The sequence below is a fragment of the Pongo pygmaeus genome, chromosome 5, assembly GCF_028885625.2.
Source record: "Pongo pygmaeus isolate AG05252 chromosome 5, NHGRI_mPonPyg2-v2.0_pri, whole genome shotgun sequence".
Taxonomy (NCBI): domain Eukaryota; kingdom Metazoa; phylum Chordata; class Mammalia; order Primates; family Hominidae; genus Pongo; species Pongo pygmaeus.
Genome location: NC_072378.2, coordinates 10912512 through 10934356, shown reverse-complemented (window position 1 = coordinate 10934356; position 21845 = coordinate 10912512). Strand labels below are relative to the sequence as shown.

The 21845-nt window shown below is 39.3% G+C and overlaps 1 protein-coding gene across 3 annotated transcripts in view; it reads left to right on the top strand.

The window, feature by feature from the left end:
- Positions 1 to 21441, top strand: part of ELOVL2 (ELOVL fatty acid elongase 2) — a 59357-nt gene extending 37916 nt beyond the window's left edge. For all 3 annotated transcript variants that reach the window (XM_054491816.2, XM_063665799.1, XM_063665798.1), the window contains 6 exons: positions 102 to 289; positions 5531 to 5608; positions 10501 to 10672; positions 14943 to 15067; positions 15556 to 15690; positions 18286 to 21441. In XM_054491816.2, the coding sequence (XP_054347791.1) occupies positions 102 to 289; positions 5531 to 5608; positions 10501 to 10672; positions 14943 to 15067; positions 15556 to 15690; positions 18286 to 18411 (824 nt within the window). In that variant the 3' untranslated portion in view covers positions 18412 to 21441. The remainder of the gene's footprint in view (positions 1 to 101; positions 290 to 5530; positions 5609 to 10500; positions 10673 to 14942; positions 15068 to 15555; positions 15691 to 18285) is intronic.
- The last annotated feature ends 404 nt before the right edge of the window (positions 21442 to 21845 follow it).

Here is a 21845-nt window from a genome sequence, read left to right as displayed (position 1 = left end):
CCTGTTGTGCTGGTGTGTACAAATGCAATGTATGTGACAATACTGATGACTGAACAGTAGCATCATTCCTCAAGATCCTCACTGTATTTGTTTCTTTTCAGATTCTCGAGTCAGAGGGTGGTTCATGTTGGACTCTTACCTTCCTACTTTTTTTCTTACTGTCATGTATCTGCTCTCAATATGGCTGGGTAACAAGTATATGAAGAACAGACCTGCTCTTTCTCTCAGGGGTATCCTCACCTTGTATAATCTCGGAATCACACTTCTCTCCGCATACATGCTGGCAGAGGTAAGTGTTTATGTAACCAAAGCTGAAGTCCAGTAACTAACAGTTTTTATTTACAGAAACAATCACATCTAGCCTGGCAGAACTATGCAAGGTTACTTTCTTTAAGACCTAAAGAACTTATTCCAGCATTTGATATTCTTCTTTCTGAAAATCCTGGAAGTCCTTGTTTATAACTTGAATCTTTCTTATCCCAATTTAGACCTATTTCTTTTTTTTTTTTTTTTTTTTTGAGACGGAGTCTTGCTCTGTCATCCAGCCTGGAGGGCAATGGCACAATCTCAGCTCACTGCAACCTCCGCCTCCCAGGTTCAAGCGATTCTCGTGCCTCAGCCTCCTGAATAGCTGGGATTACAGGTACTCCTCACCATGCCCGGCTACTTTTTGTAATTTTAGTACAGATGGGGTTTCACTGTGTTGCCCAGGCTGGTCTTGAACTCCTGATCTCAGGTGATCCTCCTGTCTCGGCCTCCCAAAGTGCTGGGATTACAGGTGTGAGCCACCGCGCCTGGCCTAGACCTATTTCTTTAGTCTCTAGTCTAATTATAATTTAGATTCACAACATAGATCAAATGGGCCTTTCAAGATCATGTTACAATTTTCTCCTTTTACAGATTAGGATACTGAGGCTTAGAAAAGTTTCATAATTTGCCTGAGAATAGACAGTGATTAACAGAGTATTTTTAAAATTAACTTAAACATCATATGCAGTTAGTTTTACTGAAATGCGAATATATATATTCCCTTAAAGAATACTCTGTATGTCTTTGGAACACTGACGTTTTAGCTCAGCTCTAGTAGCCCTTTGTTACATCCTGTGCTCCAAATTCCTCTGTGAAGCACCAAACCAAGGTCATTTTACAGGAGAAGGAACAAGGATGATTGCCCCATCTGTATAACCAAAGTTATTTTAATGTAATAGAAGGGGAAATCTAAAAGTGTTAAATAACTTGCTGTAGCAAAAAAAAAAAAAAAAGGGGGACGAGAACAAAAACAAAAATTTTTAGTGATTTTATAGCTTGTATAAAATCATTCATAGAAGCTATAAGCAGTGGATAATGGCACAAATATAGCTGCCTTTCTGGTGATCTTGAATTCTAAAAGAAAACAAATCCTTGCCTTAAAATGAAGGTTCTCTTGAGAGTTTATTCTATGCATTATTCTAATATGTACCATTCTTAATAACTATTAATATTACCATAAATGACTGGAATGAAGCTCTCATAATGGAATTTTAGGCATCAGTCAGTATAGGAGATGGAATTTTGGGGTCAAAAAAGCCATGTTGACAACTCTTTTTTTTTTTTTTTTTTGAGGCAGAGTCTTGCTGTGTCGCCCAGGCTGGAGTGCAATGGCACAGTCTCAGCTCACTGCAACCTCTACCTCCTGGGTTCAAGCAATTCTCCTGCCTCAGCTTCACGAGTAGCTGGGATTACAGGCACCCACAACTAATTTTTCTTTTTCTTTTTTTTTTTTTTAAGTAGAGATGGGGATTCACCATGTTGGTTAGGCTGGTCTCGAACTCCTGACCTCAGGTGACCCACCTGCCTCGGCCTCCCAGAGTGCTGGGATTACAGGAGTAAGCCACCACCCCCAGCCGACAACTCTTAAAATTATATCCCATAGGTGCTTACGAATCTACTTGACACTGAAAGGACCATTTTTATTTTAGGTTCTCTACTAGCTGAATTTTAGCTCCCTAGATGAGTTAGCAAGATAGTAATTTATGGGATTAGTTTCTCTATATAGCAGAAGGAAAGATACTCTTGGATTGTTTTCCATAAGTGACAGCTGCACGCTATTTACAATAGCAAAGATTTGGAACCAACCCAAACGCCCATCAATGATAGACTGGATAAAGAAAATGTGGCACATATACACCATGGAATACTATGCAGCCATAAAAAAGAATGAGATCATGTCCTTTGCAGGGACATAGATGAAACTGGAAGCCATCATTCTCAGCAAACTAACACAGGAACAGAAAACCAAACACCACATGTTCTCACTCATAAGTGGGAGTTGAACAGTGAGAACACATGGACACAGGGAGGGGAACATCACACACCCAGGCCTGTCGGGGGGGTGGGGAGCAAGGGTAGGGAGAGCATTGGAACAAATACCTAATGCATGTGGGGCTTAAAACCTAGATGACGGGTTAATAGGTGCAGCAAACCAACATGGCACATGTGTACCTACGTAACAAACCTGCGCATTCTGCACATGTATCCCAGAATTTAAAGTAAAATAAAATAAAATAAAAAAGAAGTGACAGCAGCAGCGGAAGGGCCAGCCTGCATGTCCAACCACACCAGCAGTTCTAGTACCAGCTTTGGTATAATGGAGTCAGAAGACACAAGTTTGTTTTAGCTCCGTCACTTTCTGTGTAATTTTAGAGCAGTTACTTAGGCTTTCCAAACCTTAGGCAACTTATCTATAAGGCAGAGATACAATATTTCTCCTACATAACTCTTGAGTGACTTGTAAGGATTGATGACTTCTGTTCAATCAGCATGTAGTGAGCTTTTCCTAGGTAGGCACTGAATAGGAAGCCCTGAAGGTATAAGATGGATAAGACACAGCTTCTACACTTGAAGAGCCTATGGACTAGTACAGGGTAGGAGTTGGTAAATGTGAAAATGCTTTGTGAATTGTCAAGTGCTAGTTGAACAGTAGTCACCATCAACAGGAGCAAGAACAACCGTTTAGTTGTTGAACAACGAGGTAAATGTCTTCTTTCTAGGAAGAACGTATCTGCACTGAGCCCATTGCCTACTACTGATTTTATCTACTGCTTACCCACTCTTTCTCTTACACTTTGTATAGGTGTAAAATCACTTATTTCAGTTCAAAATCACTACCATTGATTGCCACCCAGTCTCCTCTCTTTGATTGTGACCTCTTTCAGAGCAGGCAAAAGGTCGTCTTTGACACTCTGGGGGTATGTTTAATAGACACTAGTCAGGTGACAGACTGATTTAACCTTGCTAACTTGTTAGGGGTCAGCAGATGTTTGCTTAAGCCAGAAAGTCACCACAATAATTATTAACAGTCTTTCAACAAATATTTATTGAGTTCCCACACTGTCAGATTCGACTATAGATTCTAGAACACAACCTTTGCCCTGTGGGAAAGAGTGAGAGGCTGGTAATGGGGCAGCCTCTGAAAAGGTGACATTGGAGTTCAGACTGAATGACACAGTGGGCAGAGGATCAGTGGTTCAAGATGAGGTGGAGAGATGGCAGATGACATTGGGCCCTTGGAAGGAATTTAGCTTGCACTCTAAGTGTAATGGAAAGCTGTTGGAGGATTTTAATGACGGGAGTGCTATTATCTCCCTTTCAAAATAGATCACTCTAGCTCCTACATAGAAAATGGACCATGAGGGTGAGTTGGCAAGAATGTTAGCAAAGAGTCCAGTTAGGAGATCATTGCAGTACTACAGGCAACAGATGCTAACATCTTGGATTAAGGTGGTGAAGATGAGAAGAAGCTGGTGGATTCTAAGTATATTTTGAAGTAATTTAGTCCACACCACCTTACACCTAACCCTATTTGACAGCCTTGCTTCCTTTTCTTCAACACATAGGTTGGATGACTCCTGCACCAGTAAGGGGATTAAGAATGGTCCAGGGAGAGACACAGCCTCTCTAGCTTGGCTGCCTATTCATAATTTTCAGGTAGTTCTGCACAGATGCCACAGGAATGGGGACAGCCCGGATAAATCTGACTAAAGCAGGAAACATCATGGGGAAACAGAATATGCCCTGTCCTCTCCACAGTCAGGAGTTACTCTATAACTGTATTGTTAATGTGCGGAGTAGAGTTTAGAGCCCCTTACTACAGAACTACAACCTGACCATAGCAGTTTTTAATTAATCCTTGTACACAAAGTGTTTACAGCTTTCTTAGTTTGAAAAATGCATGAAGACACCAAAATTTATATGTAGTTTAAGGTCTTTCTGGGTCCCCTCTAGCCAGTCGCTGATTCCCAGTTGAGAACTAAGAGCATAAATCCCCTGGGAGATGTTGGGAAATGACCTGATTTGTAGTAGATCCCATTCAGGAAAACCCAAGGTTTTCTTCTTTCACTGGACTTATTTATATTGATAATCTTCAATTAGCATGATGTTAACAGAAAGGGTTTTTGTTAGAAGGAAAGAGAGGTATATCAGGACAGTGAAGAAGTCTCACAAAGGTTCTAAAACATTCTAAATGTTATTTAATAATCTCTCTCTCTAACATTTAATTAATTAACATCCAAACCCTCTCAGCTGTGTATATGTATTTTAATGGATATTGTATATGAATTTTATACATCTCTAAGGCAGCAGAAAATATTAAATCGTAGGCCTTTCGCCTGTACTACCTGATCCAAATCAATCCCAAATGCCTTATATTCTAGAATTTTAACTTTTTACAGGGAGAAAACTTCTTTCATAGCATTTTCAACAAAGAATAAAAAAGCTCATTTTCTCATGAGGTGGAAAGTACACCAAACAATGAATTAGGAAGTCTGAGTTCTCATCATCCTTCTACCACTTTCTAGTCATGTAGTCTTGAGCAAATCGTATACTCATCCAATGTTTACTGAACACTTACCATGTAGCGGGTACTGGGCAAGGAACTGTAGATACAAAGATGAGCAAAAACAGATGCATACATTTTTTGGAGCTTTTTGGTTTTTGAGAGTAATGGGGAAGACAGACATTAATCAATTAACCACCAAATTGTTTGATTACCAAGTAGCATAAATACAATGAAGAAAATGGTTTAAGAACCTTACTGAACCCTGTTTTTGATATCTGTAAAATGGCAATATATGTATTTTTTTAATTATTGAGATGATTAAATATATTTAAACCAATACAAAATATTAAATTTTTACTGTAGTTTTCTTACAGTTGTTTTCAACTAATTCTACATTTCACTTGTAGAAACATGACTAGATAATTCCTTACATAAAATTTTGTGACTCAAATGATAGTTAAAATCTGTTATTTTGGCCAATGTAGTTAGAGGTAACATATATTAATTAAGGAAATAGCCATTGATTTCAGTTCAACAGCAGGAAATAAGTTCCCTGATAATAGGTGTTTGAGGATAGGCTTGAGACGAACTCAAATTCTGGGAAATTCCTACTCAAACCTTGAATAGATGCCAGAGACATGAATGGGAAATTCAGTTTGTATCCAAATTCTTGTGCTGATGTTTGTTTTTCTTTCTTTCTTGGTTCTTTGGCAGCTCATTCTCTCCACTTGGGAAGGAGGCTACAACTTACAGTGTCAAGATCTTACCAGCGCAGGGGAAGCTGACATCCGGGTGAGCCACTAGAAGCAAATCAACCAACTATAACCAGTTCTCATTGACAAGGAGAGGAGGTTTTCTCCTTCCAGATAGAGGACTGAGGCTAAATTAGATAAGAAAGGGGTTCCTGTTCTAATAGGAATGCTTGGTAACAAAGATGATTTCCAACTATCCCTCTATAGGTGACCAACTAAATAAACCACAGCACATCCACGTAGCAGATGCCTCTACAAAGTGGAGTGAGGAAGAGCTCTATACCGCTACAGAATTATCTCTAGGATATAGTTACATGAACAAAAGCAACTTGCAGACCGTGTTTATAGGATAGCATCCTTTGTGCAATAAATGATATGAATGCGTATGTGTATTTTTAAAAAGAAACAATAAGAGAATAAACTAAAAGCTAATAAAAAAGTGTTTCTGCCGGGCATGGTGGCTCACGCCTGTAATCCCAGCACTTTGGGAGGCCGAGGTGGGTGGATCATGAGGTCAGGAGTTCGAGACCAGCCTGGCCAACATAGTGAAACCCCGTCTCTACTAAAAATACAAAAATTAGCCGGGCATGGTGGCGGGCACCTGTAGTCCCAGCTACTCAGGAGGCTGAGCCAGGAGAATCTCTTGAACCCAGGAGGCGGAGGTTGTGGTGAGCCGAGATTGTGTCACTGCACTCCAGCCTGGGCAACACAGCAAGACTCCATCTAAAAAAAAAAAAAAGTGTTTCCTTTGAGGGGAGGCAACAGCGCAGAAGGCATACAGGGGAAGCCAGAGTTCTCTGAATGTGCCTTGTGCTGTATTTGATTTGGGAACCGCTAAGTGCTTTACATAATCATAAAACAAAATTAAATTTAAAAAGAAAGCAAGGCAGCTGCCCCCTAAAATTTGGAAACAAACTTAAATAAATGAATATACCTATATATTAAGTTGGTGACATAATCACCCAAGGAACTATTTCAAGTCACTTTAAAACAGTTTTTTGACTGAACGCCCCTAGTGAGATATATCTTAACGGTATTCAGTAATTTTTTTGTTATTGTTAATAACATTGGTATTGCTTTTTTGACACTGTGATAGTACACTATGGGGTAAATTAAGTGTATAATAATGTTAATATCAGTAGGCACTTCGATTTGAAACATGGAAAAAAAGAGATACCAATAAAAAAGTTAAACTAAAACTCATTAATGATAGATTCAAATTGGAAATATCAGAATTAACTTTATTCGTTTTTAAAAATTTTAATTTTCAGCTCTGTCTACAGAAAAGGCCTAGTCTATGACAACCGAGTACAACGAGCAGTGATTACCCAGATTGTCCTCTCTAAATAGAATTTTCTCCAGAAAAGATTAGGTTTCTTAGATAATGGGCCTCTTCCTGGTTTGGGGCAGGAAATGTTTATAAGATGAACCCAGGATATCTATGAGAGAAAGCAAAGCAGCTATCCAGGACTACGAGGATCATCACAAAAAGAGGAGTTGCCTGGAAGGGACCCCACTGCCTAAAAATGGGGCAGGTTGAACATCAAAAAGAATACTGACTGGAATGAACTGAAGCATTAAATATGTAAAAAACCATGAGTTTAAAATGATACTCATTTTTAAAACTCTTATTGTTACCTTTTGAAGGTTGTTAGAGTACCAATTCATTTTAGGAAAAAAAAAATCAGAGGGAAAGAATTAAACATTTATCTTGCCTTTCATATGTGAATTTCCAAATAGATGAAAAGGGAAAGTTCCTCTCTATAGAAAAGAAAAATGCTTAGGTAACAATTAGAAAGATCACCATTTTGCAACTCCTAGTGAAATAATGGATCGTATTAGTCTGTTTTGCATTGCTATAAAGGAATACCTGAGGCTGGGTAATTTATAGAGTTTCATTTTGGCTCATGGTACTGCAGGCTGTACAGAAAGCATGGTGCTGGTATCTACTTCTGATGAGGCCCTCAAGAAGCCTATAATCATGGTGGAAGGTGAAGGGGGAGCAGGCATGTCACATGGCAAGAGAGGGAGCAAGGCACAAGCAGGTCCCAGACTCTTTCAAACAATCAGATCTTACAGTAAGTCACCACAGGAGGGGCACCAAGCCATTCATGAGGGATCTGCCACCGTGACCCAAACAAACACCTCCCACCAAGGCCCCACCTCCGACATTGGGGATGACATTTCAACATGAGATTTGGAGGGGACAAACATCTAAACTATATCATGGATCTGACAGCAGTCACCTGTGGATGGTAAAACTATTCGGTGAAAATTGAATAGAAACTTCATAATGACTGGACTCGATACCTGAACTCACTGTTCAGTCTGAATATCAGTGGAACAGCCAGAAATTATGTACCTCCTGATGTGAGGCAGTAGGAAGTCGACAGAACCCTCTGAAGTATTCTTACCAAAAACATTACACCTGAGTCTAATCGAGCCTGTAAATCTAATTGCCAGTAACAGAAAACGCATGTGTAGAGAAAGAAGTTAAATGATATTACAAAACAATCATACAAACCTATAATATTAGAAATTCTTTATAAAGGATCTAGTTTTTCTAAGAAATAAAAGACATGAAAGAATGGGAAGAGCAAAGAGAGAGAACTGTTATTGGTTAGAAGAGACTTAAAAACCATTTCAAACCAGTGGAAGATGGACCTTGTTTGGATCGTGATTTAAACTAATTATAAAAAGGCATTCTGCAGGCTAGGAAAAAAACGACATTTTTGAGACCGAGAAATTTGAACATGGATTGGGCCATTAGAAGATACTAAAGAATTGTTAATGTTGTTAGACAACATAACGACTTCATGGTTATGTTAAAAAGTCTCCCTATCCAGAAGGATTTATAAATAAAATGATACCTTAGATTTGCTTATAATATTCTGTACTTCCCACTCCCCTGCTCCCCAAAATGGTGGGAAGTGGAATTGATAAAAACTAGATTGGAATCATATTGAAAATTCTGAAGTTCGGCATTGGATGCTGAGTGTTCATTTGACTTATTCTCCCTGCATTAGTGAATGTTTGAAATTTTCTATAACTAAACATGACATATTATTAAGACAGACAGTAGAAACCATTTAACTAAAATCTTTCATATCAAGATGGACCTTTTTTTTTGAGACAGAGTTTCACTCTTGTTGCCCAGGCTGGAGTGCAATGGTGCCATCTCGGCTCACTGCAACCTCTGCCTCCTGGGTTCAAGCAATTCTCCTGCCTCAGCCTCCCAATTAGCTAGGATTACAGGCACTGCCACCACACCCGGCTAATTTTTGTATTTTTAATAGAGATGGGGTTTCACCAAGTTAGCCAGGCTGGTCTCAAACTTCTGACCTCAGGTGATGCACCTGCCTTGGCCTCCCAAAGTGCTGGGATTACAGGTGTGAGCCTCCACGCCCAGTCAAGATGGATTTTTTTTTTTTTTTTTTTTGAGACAGAGTCTTACTCTGTCCCCCAGGCTGGAGTGCAGTGGCATGATCTCGGCTCACTGCAAGCTCCGCCTCCTGGGTTCACACCATTCTCCTGCCTCAGCCTCCTGAGTAGCTGGGACTACAGGTGCCCGCCACCATACCCAGCTAATTTTTTTGTATTTTTAGTGGAGACGAGGTTTCACCTTGTTAGCCAGGATGGTCTCTATCTCCTGACCTCGTGATCCACCCGCCTCAGCCTCCCAAAGTGGGACATTTTAAAAACGTCTTCAAAACTGCAATACAAATAAAGTAAGATATACTGATTTCTCTGCACCCATTTTATTTCTAATGCATTACCACAAACCAGTGCATTTTGGGATACCATACAGTTCTCTAAAGGTTGTTTTATATTTATTTGTAGTTTAATATTTCTAAAGGTTAATTATCCCATCAGACATTAAGATGGTTGCAGCCGCACCTTATGATGGTCTTCTTGGGAAGTAGACAGTAGAACATGATATTTTAATTTCAAGATTCCTATTATGTAATGTCTTTAAAAATATCTTATGTTTAATGTTAGTGGTAAAAACACAGTGCCTTTAACTAAAGAAATGTCTCCCTATAGATGAGACTGACTTGAGGGCCTTCGGAGGGAAAGGATGTGTTATCATGACCTCCCACCGTTAGCAAGGATGAATAACATCTTGATTTTTAATCTAGTCCTCTGAGGAAAAGACACAAAAGATGTAGCCATAGACTGCCCTTGGACAGTCTAAGAGACAAAAAACATATATACTTTAGAAGAGCAGAGGAAAGTTATAATTTAATGTAACAAACAATAATGACCTCCTGTTGAGTGCTAGGCACTGAGCAAATGTGACAGTTTCTGCCTTTGAGTGATTTGCAATCTATTGATAGATTCGTAACACTAGCTACACTCTATTATGGCTATTGATTATGGAGCCACAGTTAAAGTAATTTGAATATAAATGAAGCAGCAGTTCAGCCTGAGAAAGGAAAGGGCTGGGTGAAGTTCCAGAGAAAAGGTGGCATTTAAGAGGAATATTAAAGAATATGCCAGACCTGAATTAGGAAAGGAGTGCTGGGAGCAGAGAGAAGAGTTTTCATTGCTGGAGGAGGAGTAAGCAGGCCACCGTCCAGCACACAGGACACTGTGGTGGGGAGCTTGCAGGAGGCTGGTGGGAACAGCAGCCACCCAAGCCCATGGGAGATCCTGGGTTCAAGCCAGGAGTCATGGACTTGATCCTGCAGATGCAGAGGAGGAACGTGATCACACATGTGTTCTGGAAAAATAACTCATCTCTCACTAGAGTTGGGTGGATTGCTTGAAATAAGGAGAAACTGGAGACAAGGACACCAGGTGAGCTGCCTTTTCAGCAGTGAGAAAGAAACAGCAGGAAAGCACAGGCAGCAGGCAGAAGGCCGAGCAGTGGGGCAGCACCAGAAACACTGCCATTTCTCACCCTTTTCTCCCCTTCACAAATTTCTATAGGTAGCCAAGGTGCTTTGGTGGTACTACTTCTCCAAATCAGTAGAGTTCCTGGACACGATTTTCTTCGTTTTGCGGAAAAAAACGAGTCAGATTACTTTTCTTCATGTATATCATCATGCTTCTATGTTTAACATCTGGTGGTGTGTCTTGAACTGGATACCTTGTGGACAAAGTAAGTTATTTTGTTAATTTTTCCGTTTTGAGGAATGGCTCTTAGAGACCACTGGTGCTGTCTTGTATTGAGCATCGCATGCAGATCAGGAGAGCGTGAAGGGAGGCCTAGAGGGCCGGCCTTGCCGCAGCAGGATACCCGTGTCTGCCAGGGTCCATGTATTCTAGTGTCAGGTCTCTGATACAGGCAAAATCTGGGCCAAACCTTAAATTTAAAACTGTTTTCTTTTCCACACATCATATGTCCCATGGTCAGAGGCACATACCCCAGCAGGAGCTGCTTCACTGCAATCCCGGGCACTGTTTGACTCCTGTGGAAATACATCACCCTCCACAGTGACCACTTCCCTGTGAAACAGATCGAGGCATTTCAGCTTTTAGGGTTTCTTGTTTTCACATTCTGAAAAATTAAGGTTACATCTCTGAATGACCTACCAGATTTTCCACTTTTTAAAAACTGAGAATTACAATAAGAAACACATTTTATATCACAACCCAGTGCACTCATTCATATTTGTTCCTTTTCTTCTTTTTTTTTTTTTTTTTTGAGATGGAATTTCACTCTTGTTGCCCAGGCTGGAGTGCAGTGGCGTGATCTCAGCTCACTGCAACCTCCACCTCCTGGGTTCAAGCGATTTTCCTGCCTCATCCTCCTGAGTAGCTGGGATTACAGGCGTCCACCACCGCGCCCAGCGAATTTTTTGTATTTTTAGTAGAGACAGGGTTTCACTATGTTGGCCAGGCTGGTCTCGAACTTCTGACCTCAGGCAGTCCACCCGCCTCAGCCTCCTAAAGTGGTGGGATTACAGGCGTGGGCCACCGCACCTGGCCCTTCTTCTTTTTTTATTTTTTTAAGAGAGACAGGGTCTCATTCTTCTGCCCAGGCCAGAATGCAGTGGTGTAGTCATAGTTTACTGCAGCATCAACCTCCTGGGCTCAAGCCATCTTCCTAGTTAGCTGACTACATGCATGCATATACCACCATGCCCAGCTAATTTTTTTTTTTTTTTTTTTTTTTTTTTTGGTAGGGCTGGGCATAGTGGCTCACGCCTGCAATCCTAGCACTTTAGGAGGCCAAGGCGGGCAAATCGCTTGAGCTCAGGAGTTAAAGACCTGCCTGGGCAACATGGCAAAATCCCATCTCTACCAAAAAAAAAAAAAAAATTAGCTGGGCGTGGTGACATGCACTTGTAATACCACCAGCTCCTCGGGAGGCTGAGGCGGGAGGATGGCTTGAGCCCAGGAGGCAGACGTTGCAGTGAGCTGAGATCGTGCCACTGCACTCCAGCCTGGGAGACAGCCAGATTCTGTCTCAAAAAAAAAAAAAAAAAGTGTAGACATAAGATGAATTTAATTATATTCAACCAAAGCAATATACTTTTACATGATTTCTAGGCCCCATGACCCAATGTCTAGAGACATTAATTCCAGCCAGTTGTTTGCTTTTAAAAATGAGTGATTTCATTTTGGGAAACAGGTTTCAAATGAAAATATATACATGGGTAAAATTACTCTGTGCTAGTGTTGTAGTGTTGTCTTATTAACGTTTATGGTTCCACTTGTATATGAAAATGTGGTTATGTTAATTGGATAATGTATGTATAAGAAGTTAAATAAAGTATGTAAAGTATAACTTCAGCCACATTTTAGAACACTGTTTAACATTTCTGCAAAACCTTCTTGTAGGAAAAGAGAGCTCTCTACATGAAGATGACTTGCTTTATATTTCAGATTTTATTTTAAAAGCCGTGTCTGTTAAATAAGAAAAAACACAAAAGAACCCAATTCCTGGTTCATAATTCTGTATTCTTACTCACTTTTTCAAGTTACCTATTTTGTTGCATAAACTAATTGTTAACTATTCATGGAACAGCAAACAAATGCCTGTTTACTAAAGAATTTTGACCAAGGCTATAAATGCCATTTACATTATTTTCAGTATTGTTGGTTATATTTAAATTTTCTTTATAATAAAGCACACTTTAATTTTTTAAAAAAAGTGTAGACACAGGGTCTCTCTGTGTTGCCCAGACTGGTCTTGAACTCCTGGGCTTAAGCAATCCTCCCCCTTCAGCCTCCCAAAGTGCTAGGATTACAGGTGTGAGCTACTATGCCTGGCCCTCATTCATATTTCTATGTTTTATATGATATTTTAGGAAACAGTATTTGCCCTGGCTCTATATGATATACTATATATATTTTTTTAATCCTGTTTTACAAAGAGTTGGTGACAATTCTCACTGCATTGACTTCACCATTCACTAATGGGTCAGTTATGACCTACAGTTTGAGATGCACCGAGCTATAGGGAACAGTACTTTCTATTGGATACTGTCTTGTTCTCAAGAATTTAGAAATACTATATGAAAAATCAGAACATGTAAAACTTCAGTCAAAATGACTTTGTTCCAGGATTTAGGATCTTGTAGAGATATTAGGGAAAAAAGTGCCCAGGGATATTTGGAGTATCAGTGACTGTGAAGGTACAAATGAAAACTAGAGTGTGAGGGAGGAAATTGCTGGGAGTGCAGGGGGAGGAAAGAAAGAATTGATTTCTGTCCTTCTAGACGGGTAGACATCCATTTCTTGAGTTTAGTTATTAAGGAAGGACAACTATAATCAATATTAGAGGAGAATTACCAAGGTTAAGTATTTTTATGATTGTCAAGTTTCATTACAAATCACTAAGCATCTAAAACCCAAATCATCACTGTGTATAGACATAATCCTGTGAATACGGTGACAATTTCTGCTTAAGAACATTAGAAAAATGATACTTTGTGTGACCTACCAGAACAGACTTTCAATTTTTTGAAATGCCTTAATCTGTATCACAGTGAAGTGGTGACTGTGGAAGGTGCTGTATTTCCACAGGAGTCAAACATTATAAGCAACAACTACTACTCATGGTTCATTAATAGATGGAAATGAAAAGTCATGTAGGTAAAGAAATACCACTAATACTATGCTGCTTGGTAGTCTGAAACTCTGTTTGTGTTTTCATATAAATTCAAGTGCTGTAACAGTTTATTTCAGCCAGTATTGGTTGAGAATTTACTCTATGCATGCTATTGTACCTTTTGTTTCTTATTTATTTATTTGCATTTAGCTATCCAGATCACTAATCTAGGATTAAAGAACCAGGCTAGAGAATTTAAATTGATATATTAGCCAGCATATGTGCGGTGCTTTTTAATTCATATATTATCTCAGTTAATTTCATCCCAACCTTAAGAGCTAGTTATTATTATTATACCTATTTTCCAGGTAAGAAAATAAAAATTTACAGTCAAATCAATATCTCCAAGGGGACATAGCCAATAAATGGCCCTCTAATGCCACAATCTCTCCACCACAGGATAGCTCACAGAACAGCCATCTGGATCCCAGGCTGACAGCTGAAGAGCATTCACTTTGTGCCAAGCATTGTTCTAAGCACTTTCATGTACTGACGAAATCCTCACAACACTGAGTTTCCTTATTTCCAACAAGTGATGCATCTGTGGCATCTCACCTCTTGCAGCTGAATCCTTTTGATGCTTAGCAGACCCAACATGGAACATGCCCCTTTCTCCATGCTTTCCTGAAGGCTTATTCACCATGGGAGGCAGTTACAGAGACATTTCATGAGGTTGATGGCAGGGGCCTGGATTTGAGATATCCCTCATCCTAAAAGTCTCTGCAATGGCCAGTCACTGGGAAGGTCTCGCTGGCCCGTTTCTCCTCCACTCCAGCCTTCTCTGTCTCCCTTATTCTTTCTCCAGCACCTCCTGGTCCCTAAGTGTCTTTCAGGCAGAATTTATTTACTTAATTATGAAAGCAATATATTTTGTCTCTCTAGCACCCTGTTCAGCCATATACAAAAGGCTCTTTCTACGTCAATATGTCTTATCAAAGGTTTAGCTAAAGCAAAGACAATTCTATTTCGGAGGGATTCTGCCAACAGCTTTAAGCTAGTATTTCTTTTCCTCCCTCAGTAGCTGATAGTAGTGACAGTTAAAGAGACCGTAAAACCTCGTAGATAAGGCATTCCCTGTGTGGGGGGCATTCTGAAAAACCATCCCAGGATAGTCCTTCTATCGTGGAGTTTTTTGCTGAATCCTAGAACTGGCACAGTAATTGGGGAATTTATTAGTGTGGATTTTGTTACATGATCATGTCATATGTGCTATTCATTTTCAATTACCATGCAGAGAGAGAATCTCACTTCACAAAGAAGAATGAACAGTCCTTTCTGGAAGAATAATGATTTTTATACTGTACTTTTATAGGTTTCTTTGGACCAACACTGAACAGTTTTATCCACATTCTTATGTACTCCTACTATGGACTTTCTGTGTTTCCATCTATGCACAAGTATCTTTGGTGGAAGAAATATCTCACACAGGCTCAGCTGGTATGTTGTCCCTTCTTTTAGCTTTTCTCCATGTGGCTCATGGATGGGGAAAGGAAATAGAAATCTGTCTTAGAAGTCAAAGGGCTTTTTATGTGTGATGAGGCTGCCTATTTTTTTCCAAAATTGGCCTTTTAAGAATTAAGCTTTTTGTGTTAAAATGCCCTTTGTGCATGCAATTAGCTTATAATGGAAAGTTCCTTGCTTTGAAATGTAGATGAATACTTTTCAAATTAATGTGTAAGTTAAATCCTTTTTGTCTAAATAATTTTAACTGCGACTTTTCCATGAGGAAATCATGGGCAATTTCACATACTAATTTCAAATAAGATTTCTGGATGAGGGGGCTGCTTCAGCAGCTTTGTTTTGTTCCTACATAATTCTGAGAGTCCTAGGAGTTGAGTTGATTTCTGAATTGATCAAGCTTGGCCGCAGTCTCTGTGTGGCACAGCCTGGCTCGCTCACAGAGATGCCCTCTCTGCCGTCCCCAGGTGCAGTTTGTGCTCACCATCACGCACACCATGAGCGCCGTCGTGAAACCGTGTGGCTTCCCCTTCGGTTGTCTCATCTTCCAGTCATCTTATATGCTGACGTTAGTCATCCTCTTCTTAAATTTTTACGTTCAGGTACGTGGAATGTAAATATTCAGCAGTAAAATGTAATAGATTGGCACTTTTTTTTTTTTTTTTTTTTGGAGACAGAGTTTTGCTCTTATTGCCCAGGCTGGAGTGCAGTGGCGTGATCTCAGCTCACTGCAACCTCCACCTTCCAGGTTCAAGCGATTCTCCTTCCTCAGCCTCCCGAGTAGTTGGGATTAGAGGCCCGGCTAATTTTTGTATTTTTAGTACAGATGGGGTTTCGCCATGTTGGCCAGGCTGGTCTTGAACTCCTGACCTCAGGTGATCCGCCTGCCTTGGCTTCCCAAAGTGCTGGGATTATAGGCGTGAGCCACTATGGCCAGCCTAGATCATGCACTTTTACATTATGTATTTGTTTAATTTTATTGATTAAATATTATAGTAGCACATGCTTGTTGATAAATTCAGGTAGCAGATACGTAAAGTGAAATTTGCACTCCTAACTCACTCCTCTTTCCACACCCTCCTCCTCAAAGGTAACCACAGTTAATAATCTAGTGGGCATTTTTAAAAACATTTTTCAATGCATGCACATAAGGTTTTATCAAAAATATCATTGGATTATATATACAGTTCTCAATTTGCAGTATGTATTTGTACCGTGCTACCAAAGTCTGACATCTGAAAGTTAAAAACGTGCATAGTAAGACAGATCCAGGAAATGTGAATGGAGCAAAGCAAGGGCTTCTTCAATGTTTTTAATTTATTGAATTTCATGTTTAAAAATTGGTTCCTTATCAGCTACCCTGATGTTGCAGACTATTTATTTGGAAAAAAAATTCCTTTAAGGCAAACCAGGATGGAAAGGTCACACTGACTTCTTTATCAAGTGTCATTTTCTTTTTAATTAACAACTTAAATGGAAGACAGCTTCGAAATGCAATTTCAAAGCCACTCTGTTGTACAAGAACGGATGAAAGCTATAACAGAGCAGAGGCCTCAGGTGGATGTAGATTTTAAATTCCTCTCTTTTGTAGGCTGGGGAAATGGAAAGCTTAGTTTTAAAAAAAAAAGTACATTTATATTCAAAACTGTACTTTTGAAATTGTATTCAACTGTATTTATTTTTCAGACTAATAAGAAGTGCTTTATTTTTTAGTTTGCACTTGCTGAAAGTTAACCCATAGTGGTTTTTAGTTTTATTTATTTTTTTGAAACGGAGTTTTGCTCTTGTTGCCCAGGCTGGAGTGCAATGGCGCGATCTCGGCTCAACACAACCTCCGCTTCCTGGGTTCAAGTGATTCTCCTGCCTCAGCCTCCCAAGTAGCTGGGATTACAGGCGTGTGCCACCACGCCCGGCTAATGTTTGTATTTTTAGTAGAGACGGGGTTTCTCCATGTTGGTCAGGCTGGTCTTGAACTCCTGACCTCAGGTGATCCGCCCACCTTCCCCTCCCAGAGTGCTGGGATTACAGGTGTGAGCCACCACACATGTCCCCATAGTGGTTTTATACAGTGTGGAACAGTGGGAACTGAATTTTGACAGCTTTTCAGGTCTTGTATTTCTGAAATCGGACTAGGCTTTGTCTTGTATAAAAGATAAAGTTTTCCTTTGAAGATTTCCAAAGAAATAATCAATGATGAGACCAAACAAAGCTATGCGCAGCTGCGCAAACCCCTGCCCCCACCTTCCCAAAAAATGCTGAGTGTTAAAGGGAAGTTAAGGGAGTGATTTTGGTACATCGTGTTGAAGACTGAAGAGAAGCGTATAGCCCAGCAAGAGTAGGTAATGGCATTCAAAGCCTTAGCCCTACATGCTGGTTCAAACTGAATCTTAGTTCTGAAGTCAAGCATATAATTTAAGTTTGGACCCTTGTTAATACTATTGCTTTTTTTTAAAAAAAAAAAAAAGTAAAAATGAGATGCGAGATCAGGTATTTTGTCAGAATAGGAAGGATATGCCAAAAACTAGATCAAGCCAGAATCCCAGGTATTGGTACTTTTAAAATAACAGCACTTTTTCCACTTGAATTATTTTTATAAGTTTTATCTTTCCAAGTGAGCAACTAATGCAGAATACTTTGAATGCTAACCCCAGAATATACAAATCCTGACCTCTAATATTCATTGAAATACATGCATCTGTTTTGGTCTTTATTTTTAATCTTTAACCAGAAGTTTAAAAATGATATTACAAACATGAAATCTTACTAGAAAATCCAGTGCCCAACTGGGTGCAGTGGCTCACGCCTGTAATCTTAGTACTTTGGGAGGCCGAGGAGGGTGGATCATCTGAGGTCAGGAGTTCAAGACAAGCCTGGGCAACATGGTGAAACCTCATCTCTACTAAAAATACAAAAATTAGCCGGGCATGGTGGTGTGCGCCTGTAGTCCCAGCTACTTGGGAGGCTGAGACGGGAGAATCACTTAAACCCGGGAGGTGGAGGTTGCAGTGAACGGACATCGCGCCACTGCACTCCAGCCTGGGTGACAGATCGAAACTCTGTCTCAAAAAAACAAAAACAGAAAATCCAGCGCCCAACAAAATCACATACTGTTTTAACTATATGCAATGTTAAAGACAAGGTCTTATTAAATAATCTTTCTTTTTATTTTTCTCTTCAAAATATACACAATCCAACAGACATACCGAAAAAAGCCAATGAAGAAAGATATGCAAGAGCCACCTGCAGGGAAAGAAGTGAAGAATGGTTTTTCCAAAGCCTACTTCACTGCAGCAAATGGAGTGATGAACAAGAAAGCACAATAAAAATGAGTAACAGAAAAAGCACACATACTAGCCTAACAGATTCGCTTGTTTTAAAGCAAAGACTGAATTCAAAGTTACATGTTTTAGGATAAACTAATTTCTTTTGAGTTCATAAATCATTTGTACCCAGAATGTATTAATATATTGCTATTAGGTTAATCTGTTAATGCTTTGATCAGCATTGAGGTGATGCTGACCTCTGAGGACCTCAGAACTGGTGCAGCTTCTCTCTCCCTCCCTCCCACAGACTGAACCGTTCGCCAGAAGCTGTCCTTATAACGCCTTATATGCATACACAGCCAGGAAATGTGGAGCATTGTTTCTTACAGAAAATCTCCAAATAAAAAGAGTTTTGTTCAGATTAAAATGTTTACAACAAAATGTTAATTATATTCTAAATACAGGGTATGTTCTAATCTATATTAAGCAATAATTGCCAGTGCATAATCATTCCATTTGTTCCTTTAGCAATCAACCCCAGAAAATATTAAAATAGGATCATACACAGAAGATAGAAAAATCTAGCAAAACTTCTCTTTCTGTAAGCCAGAGTCTTGTCTATCAAATTCCCCCAACCACTCCTGATTCTAAATTTAGTGATATGGTAATGAAATTGGTATTTCTTTTATTTTAAATATTAGTTTTTCTAAGGAGAAAAAAAATGCTTCTGCAAGATTTTCATAATTCAGGGGCTTTGGATAGGATTGTTCCTCTGTTTCCCTAATCATTCATCTGTTCATGTCTCCCTCTTGTGCCAGTCAGCCTAGGTTATAAAGATGCCATGCTCCACAGCACGAGCAGTGTACAAATCTGGCTGCCCGTTTCCTTTCTGAGCAATCACTGGAGTCCACTCTGACCTCTTTCTTTGAACATGCATGCTGCTGTAATATGTATAAATCAGAACTAGCAGAACTAGCAGAGTGATGGGAGCAAAATAAGCACTGAATTTGTCAACTCTTTTTTTGTGAGCCTACTTGTGAATATTACCTCAGATACCTGTTGTCACTCTTCGCAGGTTATTTAAGTTTTTGAAGCTGGGAGGAAAAAGATGGAGTAGCTTGGAAAGATTCCAGCACTGAGCCGTGGGCCGGTAATGAGCCACGATAAAAAATGCCAGTTTGGCGAACTCAGCACTCCCGGTTCCCTGCTCAGGTATATGCGATCTCTACTGAGAAGCAAGCACAAAAGGAGACGAAAGTATTCATGAGTATTTCCTTTCTCCGTAAGTGCAGGACTGTTACTTACTACTAAACTCTATCAAAAATGGAAACAATATTTTCTGAAGATTTTTTTGAAGATTAATTTATACCCTATAAAATAAAACTTGTCAACTTCGATGAAGTCACTTCATCTTCTCTCCTTCCTTATTTTTTTAAATAAGTTTTTAGGTCCTGACACTGACATCAAATACAAGCTCACCAGAAAGGCATTTCCACCACCGTCCCCACTCATTACCGTCCAGAGTGCCTTTCTCTCTTGGCTTTCCCCCCGCCCCTCGAGCTCTAGTTTTAAACTTTTTCCTGTTAAAAAAATTGTACTTTTATTTCATGTAAACTACCCCTCTGAGGATTTGGGCATATTTTTTGGACGGTGCCTAATGATTAGGATAGTCTCGAGGGTGATGCACTTACACCTGCTTCCTTCCCCTCAGTGTGGCCAACCCATTTCTGTTGAACAGATGTCTCCTGTGTGATGCCCCTGACTCTTCCATTTATCTTTCTAAATCATTTTCTGAAGCTGACTTGCTCTAGGGTACTTCATCACCGCTTCCATCTTGCATCACCTTATAACTGTACTGTCTTGTTCTCTCCCAGCAATTCATTTCAAAACAAGGGCTAGCTTCAAGCATGACTGTTACGGCTCCTCTGTGACAAAACACAAGTTGGACCAAGGAGAAAGCCCTTTGAAGAAACTGGACCCTAGTTCAGTTTAGATCTCGAATATAGGCTAAAATCTCTTACCAAAGTGCATTCCAGGTGAAAATGAGACTTAGAAGACAGACCGGTCTAATATGCTCACTGGTCATTACATTCAGCTTATTCTTACTTGCCAGTGAGGCCCTAAGGTCTCAGTGCACAGCATACCTGCCACTTTGGATGTTTTCCTGGGCTTCATATCTGTACGGCAAGGAGGGAGCTGTCCTTCAGCAGACAAAGTCAAGCAGCTTTAAGTACAAGGCAGCTTGAAACCTCTCTGATGAAAGTGAAAAATGTGGGTAGTTTATATTTTCAAACTAATGTCAGAGACTAGAGAGAGGTTTCATTCATGATGTGTATTTCCAATTTGGTCTTTAATTCAAGAGATGCTTCATAAAACACTTATAGCCTTAAACCATTCAAGGGCTAATTAAAAAAATAGAGAGTTATGAAATCTTAGCCACAAAAAATAAATCAGGTAAACATTTTAACCCGTTGTTAAGTGTTGTAACTTCAAAAAACCAAAATGCTTATTTTAATGTGATTTTTCTAAAACTATTGAAAAAATATTTCTATAATCTATTAAAGAAAAAAAATAGAGAATGTTTTCTCTCAAATTTCCTCTGACCCATGGGAATGAAAATACTTAAATACTGTAAAGCATATCTATTAATAATTCCCCCAATTTTTTAAACTAACAAAATGGAATGTTAACTGAATGGAATTAAACATAGCAATTGTCAAGCCATCAAAATTATATATTGAACCACTTAGGCATGTTACGGGGTAAAGTCCTCACCCCTGCATTTGAGAAATATTTATTTATTTTTATTTTAAGGCAAAACAGTATTTACTGTGATGGGCAGAACAGCATTTTGTATCTAAGAGTCCATTTTAGTTCTTTCCAATATTTCCATATCGTTCTGTGAATGTTTTTGGGGGCTTTCTTATTTGGAAAATATGGATATCACTTTGTTTTCCTTTGAAAGTAATTATATCTTAAGAACATAGTATCATGAATGGAGTAGACAGGGAGGCTGCAGAAGCCATTTTTCTTTGTAGATAAAAAGCATTATCTATGACTGTTGTATAATAAATTGATTTTTACATTAAATGCATGTTGCAAGTTTTATTTGGTTCAAAGCAGTTAAAATGTATGCCTGCATGGAATTCCAAATGACCTGTCACTTGGGAGTTATTTTTACAATAAGGCATTATTTTAGCCATGAATTTTAGACATTTAATTCTTCTCTTGTTTCAGTGAGCAATGGATTATATCATTACCTTTACATTGTATTCATATACCAAGTTAAGCTATTTCAAAAATGGCCATTCACTAGAAAAATTTAAGATTAGCAGAGGATATAAAGATGATAATAAATAAATTGCTATATAAAACCACCTGGGGAGGAACACTAGATTTGTTTGAGGAGAAACTTTTAGGCAGGAACAACATCGTGCAGTGCCCTGAAACCCAGGATACCCTTCACAGAGCGCCTGCACGGGGAGAGAGGTGGT